Raw genomic sequence first — 19,757 nt, 5'->3', positions numbered from 1 at the left:
ATGATACTCTACATAGAAAACCCAAAAGACTCCACCCCAAGATTGCTAGAACTCATACAGAAATTTGGCAGTGTGGCAGGATACAAAATCAATGCCCAGAAATCAGTGGCATTTCTATACACTAACTATGACACTGAAGAAAGAGAAATTAAGGAGACAATCCCATTGACAATTACACCCAAAAGCATAAGATACCTAGGAATAAATCTAACCAAAGAGGTAAAGGATCTATACCCTAAAAACTATAGAACACTTCTGAAAGAAATTGAGGAAGACACAAAGAGATGGAAAAATATTCCATGCTCATGGATTGGCAGAATTAATATTGTGAAAATGTCAATGTTACCCAGGGCAATGTACACGTTTAATGCAATCCCTATCAAAATACCATGGACTTTCTTCAGAGAGTTAGAACAAATTATTTTAAGATTTGTGTGGAATCAGAAAAGACCCTGAATAGCCAGGGGAATATTAAAAAAGAAAACCATATCTGGGGGCATCACAATGCCAGATTTCAGGTTGTACTACAAAGCTGTGGTCATCAAGACAGTGTGGTACTGGCACAAAAACAGACACATAGATCAGTGGAACAGAATAGAGAATCCAGAAGTGGACCCTCCACTTTATGGTCAACTAATATTCGATAAAGGAGGAAAGACTATCCACTGGAAGAAAGACAGTCTCTTCAATAAATGGTGCTGGGAAAATTAGACATCCACATGCAGAAGAATGAAACTAGACCACTCTCTTGCACCATACACAAAGATAAACTCAAAATGGATGAAAGATCTAAATGTGAAACAAGATTCCATCAAAATCCTAGAGGAGAACACAGGCAACACCCTTTTTTAACTCGGCCACAGTAACTTCTTGCAAGATACATCCACAAAGGCAAAAGAAACAAAAGCAAAAATGAACTATTGGGACTTAATTTTTCTTTCTTTTATTTAAATTTTGTTAGTTAACATACAGCGCCATATTGGTTTCTGGAGTAGAATTCAGTGATTCATCACTGACATACAACACTCAGTGCTCATCACAAGTGCCCTCTTTAATACCCATCTCCCATCTAGCCCACCCCCTACTCATCTCCCTCCATAAACCCTCAGTTTGTTCTCTATCATTGAGTCACTTATGGTTTGTTTCACTCTCTCCCTCTCCCTCCTTCTCAATATATTCATCTGTTTTCTTTCTTAAATTCCACATATGAATGAGATCATATGGTATTTGTCCTTCTCTGATTCATTTCACTTAGCATAATACTCGCTAGTTCCAACCATGTCATTGCAAATGGCAAGATTTCATTCTTTTTAATGGCTAAATAATATTCCATTATAGATCTATTTATATATTTATATAAATATATAATATATATTTTATATATCATATATAAAATATATAAATATACTATATATAATAATATATAACATATATTTTATGATATATAAAATATATAAATATAAATTATATATTTATATTTATATTTAAATTATATATATATTGGTGTGTGTGTGTGTATATATATATATATATATATATATATATATATACCACATCTTCTTTATCCATTCATCAGTCAATGGACATTTGGTCTCTCTCCATAGTTTGGCTACTGTTGATAATGCTGCTATAAACATTAGGGTGTATGTACCCCTTCAAATCTATATTTCTGTATCCTTTGCTAAATACCTAGTAGTGCAACTGCCAGATTGATTTTTAATTTTCTGAGGAACCTCTAAAATGTTCTCCAGAGTAACTGCAATACTTTGCATTCCCACCAACAGTGTGAGAGGGTTCCCCTTTCTCCACATCCTCACCAACCCCTATTATTTCTTATTTATTTAATTTTAGCCATCCTGACAGGTGTGGGTTGGCATCTCTCTGAAAATCAGCTGACTTTCCATCTCCTGAAGCAGTTTGTCAAACTGCAGGTTGTAGCTTATAAATCAATTTAATAAGTTGCAACAGCATTAAAAAAAAAAAGCTAGAAAGGAATAAAATTGAAACTACCAGAAGCAACACATGTATATAAAGTAATATGGCTTCATACAACTCTACTTGCAGTTTTATACATACATATATGGAGAAGTATATGAACAATGAATTTCTTAGTGTACATTGTGATTCTTAACTTGAGAAGCCACTGCCTAGGAGGAATCTTGTAATAGGATTTATCCCCAGAAACTCACCTCAATCATAATCCCAGTGGTCCTTCCAGCCTAGCCCCTCCTGCCCCTCTGCAAAACCCCGAAGACCCTTAAGCTCACCTGGTCAGCAAGTACCTTTAGATAAGTTCAGAGAATTTGTATTTGCCTCCTTACAAGGGAAGAAAACTCAGACCCAAGAAGAAAGGGCTCCTGGTTCTGGCCCAACATTGCCATTTTTAAGCTAAGCCTGCCGAATTTGCTTCACACCCCACAGGACAACATCAAGTCATAGTAATGAGAATTAACTTGATGGATTCTTTGTTTATTCCCATGTTCTCCATCCCCAGGGTGTGTTTTAAGGAAGGTAGGGGGAGGACAGCCCACTCACCCACTTTAGAGGAGAAACACATGATTCTTAAGGCGAATAGACAAGGCATTCCTGGCTTAATGCTTCCTTAAATTTCTTCATGTTAAAGGAGTTATTTAGAGAAAGAAAGCTTTTTTTTAGCCTCTAATTTTAGCAGGAAGAAGAATTAAAACAGCCCATAATATGGCAGGCTCTCAACAGATGGCTATCTATCAGATGACTGACTATTCAGTGTAATCTGAAAAATAAGCCCCCCCCCCTTAATTAACTCTGCATTTAGAACATTTGATGGAAGGGTCCTTATAGGGTGGCTCCCAGAGGCCTGCTTCAGCCAGGATGCTGTCTTGTCAGCATCAAGAGGAGACCAAGGAGCATCCAAGAGAGAAGATCGGCACATATGGGTCATCTGACTAAGGAAGGGAGCATGCCCCAACCTCTCCTGTGCACAGCTGCCTGGGGTTCTATGGGCCTCTGGGACTCCAGCTTCTCCAAGTGCTTTCCTTTACAGCCCTGAGGGTTGTTGTAAGCTCTGAGTAACTTCTATCTTACTTAACCCATTTAACTCTCACAAGAAATCTATGAGTGACATTATCATTTTATACATGAGAACTGTGTCTTAAAGAAGTTAAAATGCCCACCAAAGTCACACAGAGAGTTACAGAGCTGGGCTAGCCAGAAGCCCAGTCTCTGCCATGCAGCCCTTACACACCTCTGCTGCTTCTAGCTGAAAGGGCATGAAAGACTGTACTTCACTAAACCCTAAAGGCCCACCACTCATCCACCAGGCTTCAGTTCCACCATAAGCCCAGCCACAGTCCTTCCCACTGAACTTCCTGACCCTTCCAAAGAGACAGGCTGGCCAGGCTGGGTGGGGTTCTCACCCCTTGTTCCTCAAGATCACTCTCTAGAAAGGAGTGGGACACTGGAAGAACATGTTTGAGGCTGAGATCCAGGTACTTGTTTACTTTTTCCATGATGATGGCCATGTGTCCTCAACAGCCCTAGAAGAGAGGACTAAGGGAGCAGGTCAGACAAATGCCAGAAAACCTCCCTGGTATATGCGCATGTGTACATGTGTACTTGTGTGCATGTGTGTGGTCTGTGAAACCCTGGGGATGGAGCAATGCTGTTAAGAGCTTTCCTTGACCTTCTCTAAAAACCATTCCCTCTTCTTAAACTTCTCATCCATACACTTCTGGGCTGGGATACCTGGCCAAGTGATCATGAGAAAGAAAAAAAAAAAAAAAAGCTACCTTCCTCTGAAATTGGCCTGGGACTAAGCTGTGAAAAGTCCATGTCCTGAAAATCTTCTCCATAGGCACCAAATGCAGAAGACTAAATGAAGCCTACTCTTTTCCTAGACATTGCTAACTGAAGGCAGAGGCTTCCATCATTTCTTGACAGGGAAGACTTTTCTCCAAAAAATTATGTGATAAAAATTTAACAACTTAAAAAGAAGAAAGCAATTAAATACCACTTTGTTAAAACTATCCTATAGCCCATCAGGCCCCCTCTAGGTGGGTATTTCCACAAGTCATAGTACAGTTCTTAGAGACTGCTGGGTGTGAGCCCCAGCACAGCCTTGGTCTTGGCAACAGGTATCCTAAGTTAGCCTGGGGGACACACAGGCAAAACACAGCACTCAGAAATGAGTCAGAAGTTAACAGATTAAGTATGGAGATAAAAGGAAGATAGGTCTTTAAACATTTCTGAATTTAAAAAAAGAAACAGAAGGAGTTGTATAAGAAGGGAAGAGATTATGTATAAAAATTTAAATGTTCGGGATCCCTGGGTGGCGCAGCGGTTTAGCGCCTGCCTTTGGCCCAGGGCGCGATCCTGGAGACCCGGGATTGAATCCCACGTCGGCTCCCAGTGCATGGAGCCTGCTTCTCCCTCTGCCTATGTCTCTGCCTCTCTCTCTCTCTCTCTCTCTCTCTATGTGACTATCATAAATAAATAAAAATTAAAAAAAATATTAAAAAAATTTAAATGTTCACACATAAAAAGCCATGATGTATTCTTCAAGGCTCAACCCACATATACTTAGCACATTGCAGAGACTGCCTAAAGGAAGGGAGTGGGTTCCAGGATGGACATAGAAATGAAATAAAAAGGCCAGAGGCTCACAGACAAGGCTTCAAAAATGGGAAAAAGTCAAGTAAATGTGAGGTGGGGCATCTGGGATCAGATGAGATAACTGTGTCTGAGGCTGTTCTCTGTGTTCTCCTTCCCCAGGCTGCTCTGCCAGTGTCTCACCCCTGGGCTTTCAGTCAGAGCTTGACAGAGTGATCGTGGCCCTGGCATCAGCACTTTCTCATGCATGTGGGCAACCAGCTGGGGCCAACAGAAAGGTGAGAACGCCCGAGGGTGATAGAGCACACCTGTGTATGCACACAGCTTCACTGTCACCCAACCTTGTGGAGACTCATTTGGTGTGTGCATGTGCACACACGTGTACACACATGCACACTTTCATGCATGTACATACCACACACGTGTACATTCACATGCAGAGAACACTGCACTCACGCATAAACATACATGAACATATACCACATACACATACACACTTGGGCCACATATTCTTTTTTATTTATTTATTTATTTATTTTATTTTTTTATTTTTTGGGGCCACATATTCTTTAGGTGGCTCTGCATTCTGTTCAGAAACCCAAGATGCACTATCTGTGCCCATAGGTTAACCCCTATTTTCAGCTCTTTATCTTCCCCAAGATGTGTGTCAGAGACAATATTCCCAGTCCCCTTGCTCATCTCTTTTCTTATACAGAGTTCAGAAGGGAAGCACGATTCATGGAACCTACCCTGAGAGCAGCATGTCAAAGGGAAGAAAGACTCAGAGGGCCTCTGTTCAGGAGACCCTGCCTGGTGCATCCCCAGAGCAATAGGACAGAATTAATCACAGCCACATTTGTTCCCAAAGTGCCTATGAGGGCATAGAAAAGGGAGACCATGATACATATCAGGTCTCAACTGCTACTGAGCAGGTACTTGGGGCCCCCAGGAACACCAGGCAGTCAGTGGTCTGACCACACAAAGACACGGAATCCCAAGCTTGGACCAGTGCAGGCGCCCATGTGGGTTCGGCAATGATACCCTTGTCCATCACTGTTTTTTTCTGGGCTGTGAACTGTAGGAAAGTCACAAGACCTTCTGTTCTTTCAAGGCCTCTGGTCAGGTTGGTGAACAGCCTCTCCCCACCTGTCAACAAGACCCTCACAGGGCAAGTAACATGCCCCTGAAGTCACAGCCGCCACCCTCAGATGGAAAGCACCAAAGTACAAGGTGGGTGCAGGCACCAGCACCAAGTCTTGCACACAGCAGCTGTATTCTTTGGTTGTGTTCCTTAGCTCCCAGTACTGAGAATTTTATTTTTCATAGCTGGAACCTGATTTAAAACCTTAACTCCCTCAAATCCAGCTGAAGTCTTTGGGATGCTCTGCCCATAGTAATTCACCCATCGTCCTGGCTACCTTGGTTTACCAAGGGGTTCGCTGGTTTGATTAACTCTTCAGAACTTGTGTCATTTACTGGGTTTGTTCCCACCTATGGGAATGAGGCCACATTCACTCTGGCTGACCCCAGACTTCATACCTCTACCCTACTACCTTCCAACTCTCCTTCTTCTGATACATGGTCTCCTCCAAGATGGAGTCATATGGTTGACCTGTTCTTCTTCCAAGTTGACCAAGAGGCTGAGATGGATCTGTTTGCTTATGTTGACTTGATTTCTCTCCATGCATTTAGATGCATGGTCTGTTCCTCTCTTCATCTTCTTTTAATAACAATAAGTAGTAATAGTCATATTGACTGCTTTGTATATACTGGACCTGAGGTAAACACTTTATCTGCTCTCTACGTTAATCCTCACAATAACCCTGTAAAGTACATACTATAGCTAGCTCCATTTTTTAAAGGTGAGAGAACTGGGTTTCAGAGAGGCTAAGTTAGGTTGATGGAGCTTGGATATCAGCTCAGGAGGTCTGAGTCTCAGAGCCTGTACTAATCCCCGTTAATCCCTCCACCAAAGTTACAATAGCCCTTCCTCTCAGAAACATCTCTCCCATTGATTTCCTTGTTTAGGGTATCTAGAAAACTTGTACAAATAAAGTCTCCTGTGAGCAAGGGGCGAGGAATCTAGACTCTCCTGCTGTCACCAGGCCTGGGTTCCTGGAGGATCAGGGACTCCAGAAAGGAGGATCACACAAAGGCAAATTAGTGTAGGGACCAAGGGCCCCCCACCTCCTCACCAAAGATAGGCCATCTGGCATGAAGATTATTTTGAATTAGAAGCAATCAAAACCCAGTAGACTCAGGAGAAGTTCTTTAACGCCCTCCCCACCCCCCACCCTCCACTGCCTAAAAGAATTTAGGTAAAGGATCTGCTCCGGGAAGAGAGTTGTCACCATAGAAAACTACATTGTAATATGAACTAGGTGTGGTGGACAGGGAGGAATGGAGCAAGGCCTGTTTGGTTAAAGTCTTCTATGCCTCGTTGTTTCTGTGGGCCCAGAATGTTGTTTACCAAACATTTACTCCCATTCTTCCTTGAATTACTTTCCTTCCCTTTGAAGTCTCAAACCCCTTCTCCTTAGTTCAGGATGACACATACACCTCATTTTCTCATCTTTGGAATCTTATATCCATGTGGATTCCCTGTATATATGAAACTAAATTTGCTTTTCTCCTGTTAATCTGTCTCATGTCACTTTGATTTAGTCCAGCTAGAAGGATCTTAAAAAGCAGAGGAAATTCTTCCTCTTAGAATCCCAGAGACCTGGATTTTTTTTTCTTTCTTTCTTTCTTTCTTTCTTTCTTTCTTTCTTTCTTTCTTTCTCTTTCTTTCTTTTTCAAAGACTTGGATTCTAAACTGGGATCTGCTCTCAAAGTTGTGCATCTTGAGCAAACACTTTGCAGCCAGTGTCATAAGCTACAGCCTGAGGATAATTTCACTCAGCAGATATTTTTTGCTGTCTTTGATACAGAGCTGAAGGAGTCAGGAAGAACAAACAATTACAATAAAAGGCTCTAGAAGTTTACAGATGTCTGCAAGGATCAGGAAAGATTTTGTGATGGTGGTATCCTTTGAAATAGAATTTAAAATAAGAGGAGGGTCCTAATGGGAAGAGGCATTGGGGAAGGGTGTTCCTGGAGGGGAACAGTGTTGACAAAGACATGGAGGTGAGAAAGCTAAGATGTAGCTCATGAACTGAGACCAGTCCCAAAGGCCCAAAGGCCCAAAGGCTCATTGAGGACAGTCCAACCCTCTCATTTCAAGGGGCAGAAACTGAGATCAAGACTTGAGTTTCTCAAAGGGAATCTGAACAGTATGGCAGTGTATTGACCAGGATCCCAGTAGGAAGCAGCTGGCACTTTCCAGATGGAAAATTTGAGGGGAATATAATTAAGGAGGACATATAAAAGTGCAGGCAGGTACATGTAGCCACAAAGGCTAGCATAGTATCCTGGGGCAGGTAGTAATTTGTCAATATCTCCCCTTCCCAAGCCTGAAGGGTAAGAGCATAGAGCAGTCACTAGACCCCAGAAGGAGCACTATTTGGGGAGGGCCTAAAGCACAGCCAACCTGATGTAGAGGTAAAAAATTCCTTTCCCTCCAGCCTTAGATTCTTGGCTGGGGCCCTATAAATTACACTGACAAAAGATCAACAAGAGAAAAAGAGAAACAGAAGTTTGTTAACAAAACATGACACACACACACACATGAAACACTCAGTGAAATGTAGAGAAAGGGTCCTTAGAACTGGAACTTACACAGCATCTTAACAAAAGAACAGTAAATTTTTAGAGAGGTGACAAGACAAAACAAAAGGTCTTTCAGTTTCTAGAGAAGGCAAATACATGGGGGAACTAGTGGAGAATAAGGGCTAGTTTTAGCAAGGTTTTTGTGTAAATTCCTCTGATGCCATTTCCAGGCTCATAAACATCTAGAGTTGTCTCAGTGATTAACTCCTGCCCTTCCAAGAGAAGGGAGAGGGCACCTTTAAAATGCACGTCCTGGGCAGCCTGGGTGGCTCAGCGGTTTAGTGCCATCTTTGGCCCAGGACGTGATCCTGGAGACCTGGAATTGAATTCCACTTGGGGCTCCTGGCACGGAGCCTGTTTTTCCCTCTGCCTGTGTCTCTACCCCTTTCTCTCTTTCTTTCTGTGTCTCTCATAAATAAATAAATAAATAAATAAATAAATAAATAAATAAATAAGTAAAATCTTTTAAAAAATAAAATAAAATGCATGTCCTGTTTCTAGGTAAATAGAGCAGAGAGCTTGCCTTATATCTGCTTCTTCTCAATTGCCTTCAGCTCAAAATAACCAATATGCCAAGGTGACATATTTCTGGGTGGCATATTATGTACCCGTCACTGAAAAGTCATTCACCTGCTGAGGCAGAGATGGCTGAGTGGGTACAATTTCAGGGAATCTTTGTGTCTGTCAGTTTCTCTGTCACATAAATAATCTCATCCTTCTCTAATCCCAGACACCTCAGGGAGGAGTTAAAAGCGGCCAATACATTCCTTTTCTATTGGGCAGCAGAAGCCTGAAAGAATGTCTCTCATTTCCTCTTCCTAGCTCCCAGCAGGACCTGGGGCCTGGACAGCTCCCACAGTGTACCGCCAAAAGAGGAGACACCATGAGCCCAGGTTCTAGGGGGTGGATCCTGGGGCCTGGACTCAGACACAGAGCCTTTCCTGAGTTGCAGGTAGGAGTCTGACTCTGACCAAGGTCCTCTTTACCTCAAGGAGTGCTATGAACCTCCGCCTCCTCCAAGGATTCTGAGCTGTTCAGCTGCCCCATCTCTCAGCCGTGCTTATTATCTGCACACTATATGTGACTCTGGGGGCCAGAAATCAAACACAGGGGTGGAGAAAATGTGACTGGGAGGGATATTTTGTGGGAAAAGAAATTAGGTTTGGAGAGTATTGGTCAAGAAAATCACCCATTAAATGTTCACTGATTGTCTACGTAGGGGAGGAAATCATTTTTTCTATGTCCTTCAAGATTCTTCTATCAGGGCACCTGGGTGGCTCAGCAGCTGAGTATCTGCCTTCGGCTTAGGTCATGATCCCAGGGTCCTGGGATCAAGTCCCACAAAGGGCTTACTGCAGGGAGCCTGCTTCTCCCTCTGCCTATGTCTCTGTTATTCTGTGTCTCTCATGAGTAAGTCCATAAAATCTTAAAAAAAGATTCTTCTAACTGGACTAAGAACTAAGTTGACATGAGACAGATTAACAGGAGAAAATCAAATTTTATTTCATACATATAGGGAATACACACAGACATGAGATTCTAAAATTAGATGAAATTAGGTATATCTTGAACTAAGGAGAAGGGGATGGGGAATTCAAAGGAAGAAATGTAATTCACGGAAAGATGAAAAAGAGTAAATGTTTGGTCAATGGATGTTTGCTGGGCCATACAGAAACAATAGGACATTGAGAGGACTTTGATGCAACAGGCCTTGCTCCATTCCTCCCTGTCCACCACACCTAGTTCATATTACAGTGTAGTTTTCTGTGGTGACAGCTCTCTTCCTGGAGCAGGTCCTCTGTCTAAATTATTTTAGGTGGTTGTGGGGGAAGGTCAAATTCTTTGGGCCTTGATTGTTTCAAATTTGGTATAATCTCCATGCTGAGTCTGGTCTTGGTAGTGGGATGCCCTTGGCCCCTACATCTATAATATTCATAAAGGCAAGAAGTGGGAACCTGTGAAGGTTTAAAAGAATCTTCATCTTTTCAAAACAATGAGAAAAAAAAAAAACAAACCAAAGGAAAGCAACAATAGGTATGATTACATAATAAACAGGATTCTCTAGGTCAAAATTTACCATTAACTGATACTTTTGCTCTATGAGAAAAACATGTAAATGGCCCTAAGAGAAAGGAAATACTGACTTATAAAATTATATGAAAAATGTTCAAAGAAATGTTAATTAAACTACACACCCTTTTATATCTACCTAAAGCATTTAACTAAAGTACTGTTTATGAGGATGAAAAAGATAGACACTCCCATATCCAGCTGATTGAGGATAAAAAGTTAAAACCTTGCTGGAAAGCAATCTGGCACTTTGTGCCAAAAGTCCCTAAAATATTCAGTCCACTTGACTGAGTCTCCAATTCTAAGAATCTAAGGGGAAAAATTTTTAAATACAGGCAAATATGAGGAAACAAGGACACTGAAATTTTTTATAATAAAAAAATAAATGGAGATGCTCTAAATTTCTGATAATATAAGGGTTTGCCTGAATTGTGGTAGAGCTCTATTGCAAGATATTAATGTCTTTACGAAAAATAAGGTTATGGAGAATTTCCAATGTTATTAAGGTAAAAGATGAAGATAGAGAATCATGTGGCATGATTTCATATATGGATATATATATATATTCTTAAAAAGGCACATGGGAAAAACAAGAAGAGAGGGCCATAAAGGTAGTAGTGAGACTAGCTTAAGGAAAGAGAGAAAAAACTGAAATGAGAAGGCCTAAAATGTAAGAATGATTACTTAGTTAGCTTATGCTGCAGGACCAACAACACAAATCCCCTGATTTGGTCTGGGCCCACCTCGTAGTTCTGGATCTCACAGAGTGTCTGCATTTCAACTGGGCCCCAGATCCAGACAGGGCTTGCCCAAGACAGTGTTTCAGGGCAACCGTGCATCCAGGGTCTCTCCTCATCCTCCCAGGGCCCACAGGCCAGCCTGGACATGTCCTTCGTACAGTGTTGGCAGAATCACAAAGGACCTCTTGAGGCCCAGGCTCAAAACTGGCACCAGGTGACTTCTGCCTATCTTCATGGCCAAAGGAAGTCAGATGGTGGAGCTCAGCTTCAGGCTGTGAGAAAAACCCCACACACTGTGTGAGGGAACTACAGAAGAGCATGTGAAGGGCACAAGTTCAGAGGGGGCGAAGAAGTGTGGCCTTCAGTGCAGTCCACATGTTATTAATGTACTCATTTATATATTTGAATGTTATATTTACTTATATTCTATACTGAACCAGGGTTACCTTTTACAATGAAAAATGAAAGTTGGGAGATTCTTTTGTTAGGGCATATTTTTGTTTTTCACTTCTTTTTAATCAAAAGATACTAGGGCAAATCTGATAGTAAAGGAATGGAAATGGGAAAGAAGCCTACGAAACATAATGTTTTGTCCATAGGGCATCCTCAGAGATTGCAGTTTCTGCTCATTCACTTAAAACAAGTGCCACCCCTATAAAGGTATAGCAAATCCTACAGATGTCACTGGAACCATCCCCGCACAGACTGGGAAACTCTTTCTATTGAAAGAACATTTTTTATGAAAGTAAAATAGCAGATACTGTGACAGTCCATGACATAATGGAGCTACATGACATGGGAAGCCATTGGTATCCAAAATGGGTGATAATGATTTTAACTATCATTCCCATACACTAAGCCATGATTAATTAATTTTCTCTCTGCCAAATACACAGGGAGTCACATTAGTGCCCAAGACTGGCAGAAAGAAAAGGTGTTATTTGTTGAGAACTTCCTATGAGCCAGGCCTGTGCTGGTTGCTTTCACAGAGAACACCCATGTGAACCTCACAATAGCCCTACTCTGAGAGACATATTGATTCTTCAGCTATGGAAGCTGAACCTCAAGAGAGGGAGGTAACTTTGCCCAAGAGTGTTTCAATTTCCATTCTGCCCAAACTTGTGCTTTTTCTTCTATATCATGCTGCCTGACCTCATTCAGAAACATAAATGAGGAAGGGTAGGAGATTTTGCCCTGATCTCCATCTTTTTCAACCAGCATTTACAGAAGAAGGGCTGAGTGTGAGAGAGCTAGAGATCCACAGACATGTGAAACCCAGTCCCCCTGCTCAAGGAACTTACAGGTCAGGAAGGCATCTTGGTGTCCAATGAGATGGCAAAATGAACATACAATACAGACACTTGTAAAAAAAATGTATGTGCAAAAAGCATGATCTATTGATGGATATTGCTAGACAACACTTAAAATTTCTAGGGCACCTAGGTGACTCAGTTGGTTAAGCATTTGCCTTAGGCTCAGGTCATGGTCCCAGGGTCCTGATATCTAGCCCTGCATTGGGTTCCCTGCTTAGTGGGGAGTCTGCTTCTCCCTCTGCCCCTCACCTTACTTGTGTTCTCTTTCATGCATGCGTGTACTTGCCCTATCTCAAATAAATAAATAAAATCTTAAAAAAATTTTCCACCTCTATATTTTTTCACATCTCCTATATGTTTCCTATCTATTTGCCTCTGGGCTCTGTATTCCAGATGATTTCTTCACAAGTTTCTACAAACTCATTACAGCTAGGACTATATGTAAGCCATCAATCACACTGCCATTCTCTTCATATGTTTTCATTCCTAGATTTATTTTTCTCCATAATATTCTTTTGCTTGCTTTATGGATTATATTCATTCTTTTGTCTTCCTTCACATTTAAAAAATATTTATTTATTTTATAAAGAGAAAGAGAGAGAGAGAGAGTGTGTGTGTGTGTGTGTGTGTGTGTGTGTGTGCGAGAGAGAGTTGGGGGAGGGGGGAGAGAGGCTCCTCTCTTGAATAGCTTGAATGTATCATGTTCAATCAAGCAGATTCCCTGCTGAGCGGGGACCCCCCCACACACACACACACTTGGGGCTCTATCCCATAACCATGAGATCATGACCTGAGCCAAAATCAAGAAGCAGATTCTTAACTGACTAAGCCACCCAGGCACTCCTCCTCTTTCACAATTTAAACATGCTTATATGACAGTCATGCTCATATCTCACTGTTATCTCTAGGTTCTTAAGGGTATTTTCTTTAAGTCTATTTGCTTTTGTGCCATTGGATTTCCTTCCATATTTTGTGTTTTCATCCACACATCATCTTCAGGGGGACTGTCCTCTGTGCAGGCCTCCCTCTGGGGCGACTGTGATTATCTCCACTTGCACACTATGGGGTTTGTTGCTCCCAGTTCTCTTGGGAGGTTAGTTTCCATCTCCCTCTCTTGGGAGGTTAGTTTCTCATCTCTCTCTCTCTCATCTGGCCTCTCACAATGTGCTCAACCTCATGATTCCAATTTCTCACATCAAATCTGTTCCAACGTCAGCCCTGAACAACAAGCTTGCTCAGCAATGGACCATGTGCTCAGGCCAGATATAGGTTTTGAATTCAAGTTCAGGAAATAGAGAGCCACTTCCTGAGTTCAGACTTTACTCAGGTAGCCAGGGACAAGTTCCCAAAATAAATGGCCTTATGACCTCAATATCTGCCTAAAGTGGCAGTTAATACCTCAGCCTTTAAGAAAAAATAACTACATGCCATGTACCTTCAGGTTCCTCCTACCACTGACTTGTCTCTTCATCTCTGGCTTCAGGAGAGTTCCCATTGAAACATGGTTCTGCATTTATATTTGTATTTTATCTGGCATTTCATGTGTGGAACAAGAAGTGAGCTTTCCATGACAGGCAAGTTGACCAGGCAATTGGATGTTGTGCTAACCCAGGATATGCTCCACGAATAGCTTGAATGTATCATGTTCAAAATCAAACCCATCAGCACCTATGATCTCCTATAAACTCGAGGATCCTCTGTCTTTCTACTTCATAACCGTTAGTACATGATTTTCATCTTCATGGTCCCTGTGGTCACAGGATGGCTGCTGGAAAGGCAGTAAGGTAAAAAGGCACAGGCTGACTGTCAGCTCTTTTTTTAAGAGGTTTTCCAGAATCCATCCTTTCAACAATTTTCTTTTACATCTCATTAGCCAAAATTTAGTCATATGGTAATCTCAATCTACAAGAGGGTCTGAAATAAGCAGTTCTTCAGCTGGGTGCACAACACTCCTAACAAATTGAGTTCTATTAATAAGAAAGTCTCTGCCATAGTAACCAAGACTAGCACACAAGACCCTTTGTGGCCTACTGTCTGTAGTCCCCATATCACCTCCATTTCTCCAGCATCATCACCCTCTACTTTCCAAACAAATTCCATGCTACCACCAAACTGAACTTTGGCTACTTCCTGTAGCAACTTTCCCACTGCAACCCACAGGTAACATCCATCACTCATAATTCCTTGTCTTAGGTCTGTCATTCTTTTTTTTTTTTAAGATTTTATTTATTTATTCATGAGAGACACACAGAGAGAGAGAGGCAGAGACACAGGCAGAGGGAGAAGCAGGCTCCATGTAGGGAGCCTGACGTGAGACTCCATCCTGGGTCTCCAGGATCACACCCTGGGCCGAAGGCGATGCTAAACCACTGAGCTACCCGGGCTGCCCAGGTCTGTCATTCTTGATAGACTGAAAACGCCATGGAAGTTCACTAATGGAATTTCAGAACTAATCATTGGCTTGATACATACTGTGTGTTCAATAAATCTTTCTTTACTTATGAATGAGTGGACAGATGGATGGATGAAGGTTCCCTTTCTCTCTCATATCTCTGTTTTCATATATACTGTTCCCTTTGCCTAGCATGCTTTCCTGTATTTACCACCCAGCTAATTCCTGTTTATCACTAAGATTCAGTTGAGATGTGCCCTCTTTGAGAAAGTTCTCCCAAAGAACAAGATGAGGTACCTTGCTTTTTGCTCTGGTGGCCCCTGTGTATCCCACCACAATAGCCTTTATTATGCTGGATTGTACATCTGGGTTTACTTGCCTTTCAGCTTTGAGCTCTTTGAGAGCAGACCTGACTTCAACTCTGTAAGTCCAGTGCTGATCTCATGGCCTGTCATGGAGCAGGAACTCAATAGATTTGCAATGAAAATAGAGTAAGAGTGAAAGTAATGAAGACCATGTGTCCCTTGTTTCTAGAGAAAGATATGGCTTGTGGAAGATGCTTTGGATGAGCTGAATGAGGAGTTCTTCCAACTCAGTGCTCAAGCCCTCGAGCTTCAGAAGGAAAATGACAAGCCAGGCCAACTGCCCCCAAGTGAAGGAAATGCATTTGCGGTAAGCACAGCAGGCCACCACCTCAGCTCCTGAGGTGTCCTACAGACAGCTGGGTCTTACAGTGTGGACCCCACAGAGCCACAACCCCTTTCATAGAAGAGTTGAGATCAGAACAACCAGCTCTGACCAGAAAGCCCACCTGTTTTTGGTTTTGCCTGTTTGCATTGGCAAGTTCTTCTAAAGACAGGGAAGCCCACTCAATCAGTTTGGTCTTGCAGGTCTCTAAGTAAATTGATGGCCTGGAAAGACTGAGGAAGACATGACAAGGGAGCAATAAAAATAGCCTAAGTACATGGTTCTGGAACAAGGACTTTTCCATGAGATGCATTTGTCATCTAGATTGCTCTCTTATCCTAACTTGGGTCTCTGGAGATGTTAACATAGGGAAGGTTGGAGGGGACAAAGACAAGGGACAGAAGAGATAATTCTATCTGCACTGAGCTCAATAAAATTCTACTCATCAAAGCAGGCAGCTGGCTTGTAGGCCTTATTTGCCACTTGGAGTTTTTTTTGTTTTGTTTTTTTTTTTTTAAGATTGTATTTATTTATTTGACAGAGAGAGAGCACAGTAGGCAGAGCGGCAGGCAGAGGGAGAGGGAGAAGCAGGTCTCCTGAGCAAGGAGCCTGTTGTGGGGCTAGATCCCAGGACCTGGGATCATGACCTGAGCTGAAGGCAGATGCTTAAACAACTGAGCCACCCAGGTGCCCCGCCACTTGAAGATTTTTAATATTGCATTAAAATACCATTTCTTTTGACCTGAGTTTTTTGTTACACTCTTAACTTTTGCACCCAAACCAGCACCTTCCTCATTTTACCCCACTCCCTGCCTTAGTGAATTGCTAAACACAGGCAATGCCCTGGCTGGTGAAGGAGCATGCATAGTTACCTCCTCTTGCTAGGCTTTCCAGAGCAGGCATCTGTGCCATATCTGTGTCATCAAGGAATTCCTCCTTCAACTAGGAATGCCCCTAGGACTGAGGATCCAGGAGGAGCAGGTTTGGGGCACTGCAATGCTCCACAAATACAGAGAGTTCCATGAGAACATTGTATGTGTCTGGGCCTTAATGTTGGGAGGTCTGGAGAATCTGTTTTTCTTGGTCAATCTGCCCTCCCTCTTTTTTTTAAAAAAAAAATATTTTATTTATTTATTATTTATTCATTACAGACAAAGAGGCAGAGACACAGGCAGAGGGAGAAGCAGGCTCCATGCAGGGAGCCTGATGTGGGACTCGATCCCGGGACTCCAGGATGATGCCCTGGGCTGAAGGCAGATGCTAAACCACTGAGCCACCCAGGGATCCCCTGCCCTCCCTCTTAAGACCAAAACAAGAAAGAGCACCTGTGCTCACAAATGACTAAAGGAAAATTTATGTTGTGTACAAACAACGCACAGCAAGGGCTGTAACAGTCACAAAATGCACAGATGCCCTTCCCAGCAGGGCTGGGGGAACTGTCTCCTGAGGTCCAAAAGGTTCCCTAAACCCCTAAGGTGGGTCCTTCTCATGAAACCTAAATGAGGATGCCAACCTCTCATTGTGTTCTTTCTTCATTGTGTCTATTGTTCCTTAATTGAGCTTCATCTAGACTTTTTCCAAAAAAGCCACTAAGCTGCACGGTCTCTGTGTAGCCCCCCTCCACTTCAGATAGGCAGCTATGATGTCAGTTCCACTGCAGAGAGACCTGGCACAGGGACCTATCACTGACAGCGTTGAGGGACTCAGATGATTTGGTGAGGATAAAGTAACAGAGATACTTCAAGATTAAGGAGAGATTATATAAATATCTCTAGTATTAAGGAAGGAAAAAACAGGATGAGCTGAGGGGCTGTAAAATGCAGCAAGACTTAATTATTCAATAATTATTTCAGATTATTAACCATGATGATTATGTAATGGATATAATTAGTTGTTGTTGTGCATTAATGTAACAACATAAACCCAGGGAACACTATGTCTTTATTAGTTAATTGTGAGATCAGCCCCTCGAGGTAACTCATTGGCATCTTCCCAAGTTTTTGGTTGGGTGGTTATGCCTAGAGACTATCAGAGTGACAAGAGTCTTCAAGCCAAGGTCACATAATAGATTCAGGAAAGAGATAGGGGTCACATCTCCTTTTTCTATTTGTGTCCTTTTCAGGAGGTTCCCAACATCTTGCCTTATGTGTGGCTGGAAGACAGACTCTATCCAGCAGAGGCAGGTGGCCCAGATGAAGAGAATTTGAGGAACAGTGCCCTGAGGAGTGAGCAGGCCCTGATGCTGGGAGTGAGAAGAGCCCACCTGGCTCAGAGGATTGAAGACCTGGAGTGGGAGCTGTCCCTGCTCCTCCAGGTGACAGATGGCAGTGTGCGTGCAGGAGGGGACTGGCCCAGCCTAGGGAGACACTGAGTCACACAGGATGCTGTGGTGGCCACCTGTAGGAGTGTCTTCTCCACAGAGAACACAACCAGGTTAATCCACTCAGTCCTGGTAGGAAAGAGTGGGTGTCTGAAGGGCCACCAGGCCTGGAGGGTGTGCTCAGTTTCAGGACATGTTCCTTTTGGGTAACACCCAACTTTTTTTTCAGAGCCTGGACTTGTACAGATTTCTGCCTGGGATCCTTTGGGGTGAGGAAAAATAAAGTTGTAGAGTTTGAGAAAATTGACCTGTGTTCCCATCACTGAATCTATCCCTCATTCTCTCTTGAGGGTACTGACCACTGAGTGCTGCAGTCCAGGCCAAATGCCCCCAACAGTTTTACTGGGGTGCCCGGCTTCAGGGGTGACAAGTGCTTGGGATGGGGAGTATGAGAACTTAGATGAAGTTGTAGCACAGAGCATCCACACCCATCTTCCATCATTCTGGAGTCATCATGGGGATCCTCAGTGAGCCGCATGTCCTGCCCAGTTCCAGTGACCTCCTGGAGCACAGAAATGAGGTAAGGCATGCTGGCAAGCCCCAGCCTCCTGTGCCACACTGAGGACCTCAGCCCCAGGGGGGACTCTGCTTCCCCAGGACAGCCTACACTTTGTGCCCACTGTGCCTTTGCATAAGCAGTTCTCTTCCCAGAAGGTCCCTCCTTCCTCTGTCCACTCACTCCCGTCGAAGCTCTCTGCACCTTCCAAGACCTGGCCCAGAAGCCCTTGGCATGCAGCTCTTCTCAACCTCCATTCCCAGTCTTTCTTTCCTTTGAATCCTCATGTTGTCTTGTTTCTACTATTCATCATAATCCCACTTTAGTCGTTTGTGCCATGATTTATCCTTCTTTCTAGACTTTAAGTTCCTTAAAGGCAGAGTGTGTCACACATACACACCATTTAGCACACTGTTTTGCACATACAGGATACCAGGTGAGCCAGAAATCCTTCATGAATGTAACTGACTGTACAAAGTCATGCAGTCATGTCAGGGCCACACCAACACATGGGAAACTGAACACCACTAGACAGAGGGAAGCATTCAGAGGCAAAGAAGCAGAGTTCCAGGGCTAAATCTCTGGGACACGTTAAAGGAGGGGCTAGGACTTGAACCAAGCCTTTAAGGGAATGAAAGATGGACTGTGGATAAGGGGCCCAGAAAAGGGAAAGCATTTCTGGCTAGTTAGGTAGCCAGTAAAAAAGAGACATGAGTGAGAAGAGCATGCAAGGTATTAGCTAAAAGGAATCAGGACAGAATCCATTTAGGAAGAAGAAACCACAGGGAGAAGTAAGGGTGGGAAGACTGGCTAAGCCCTCCTGAATCCCTGGCTCCTGGGGGTCTCCTCCCCATCTTCAGCTAGTGCTCTTTAGCCCACAGCCATCCTATGGCTGAGGCTGCCAGGCTGGGCCATAGAACTGTGTCCAGCCATTTCTGATAACCATTGTTGGGTTGAAGTCCTTGGTCCTCACAGCAACTAGATGGAGCCACACCTGGACTCTGATATCTTGTCAATTTGATCAAACATGTGCAGGCCTACCTCTCCATGGACTTGAACCTGGGTGTCCCAAGCAGATATTCACCCAGGGCCTAGAGGAACAGACCTCCCCCTGTTGTTCATTGGGTCTGTCAGGATGGCCACCCACTGTTGTGCCTCAAACACTTTAGGAGGGAGGTTTCTCAGGTGACTCTCCCCCCACAATCAGGAGCTGCCACTGCCATAGGGGGTCTCTTCTGCCTGTGAGATCCTACAGTTCAAAGCTCCAGGCCACTGAAGAGAGACAAGCAGTCACAGGGGCCAAAGTCCCCTATCAAGTCCTTACCAACTGGTTTTTGCTTTTCTGGCTGGTTCTAAAGTCTTCATCATCATTCTCTAGGGAGAT

General features: G+C 43.1%; 1 protein-coding gene across 1 annotated transcript; it reads left to right on the top strand.

Moving 5' to 3' along the window:
- The first annotated feature begins 3,446 nt into the window (after positions 1–3,446).
- On the top strand, positions 3,447–18,096 carry LOC144296610 (uncharacterized). Its single transcript, XM_077869703.1, has 6 exons — positions 3,447–3,540; positions 4,750–4,865; positions 5,699–5,817; positions 9,118–9,247; positions 15,345–15,482; positions 17,620–18,096. The coding sequence occupies exons 1-6, from the start codon at positions 3,447–3,449 to the stop codon at positions 17,866–17,868; spliced, it is 846 nt and encodes a 281-aa protein (XP_077725829.1). The 3' UTR covers positions 17,869–18,096.
- The last annotated feature ends 1,661 nt before the right edge of the window (positions 18,097–19,757 follow it).

This window comes from Canis aureus, chromosome 24 (genome assembly GCF_053574225.1).
Source record: "Canis aureus isolate CA01 chromosome 24, VMU_Caureus_v.1.0, whole genome shotgun sequence".
In the NCBI taxonomy this organism is placed as follows: Eukaryota; Metazoa; Chordata; class Mammalia; order Carnivora; family Canidae; genus Canis; species Canis aureus.
This window is presented reverse-complemented; position numbering and strand designations above follow the sequence as displayed.

Coding starts and splice junctions, on each gene's coding strand:
- LOC144296610 (XM_077869703.1), top strand. CDS start 3,447: ATGTTTGAGGCTGAGATCCAGGTACTTGTTTACTTTTTCCATGATGAT. Junction 9,248..15,344: donor GAGCCTTTCCTGAGTTGCAG/GTAGGAGTCTGA, acceptor CCTTGTTTCTAG/AGAAAGATATGGCTTGTGGA. Junction 15,483..17,619: donor GTGAAGGAAATGCATTTGCG/GTAAGCACAGCA, acceptor TGTCCTTTTCAG/GAGGTTCCCAACATCTTGCC.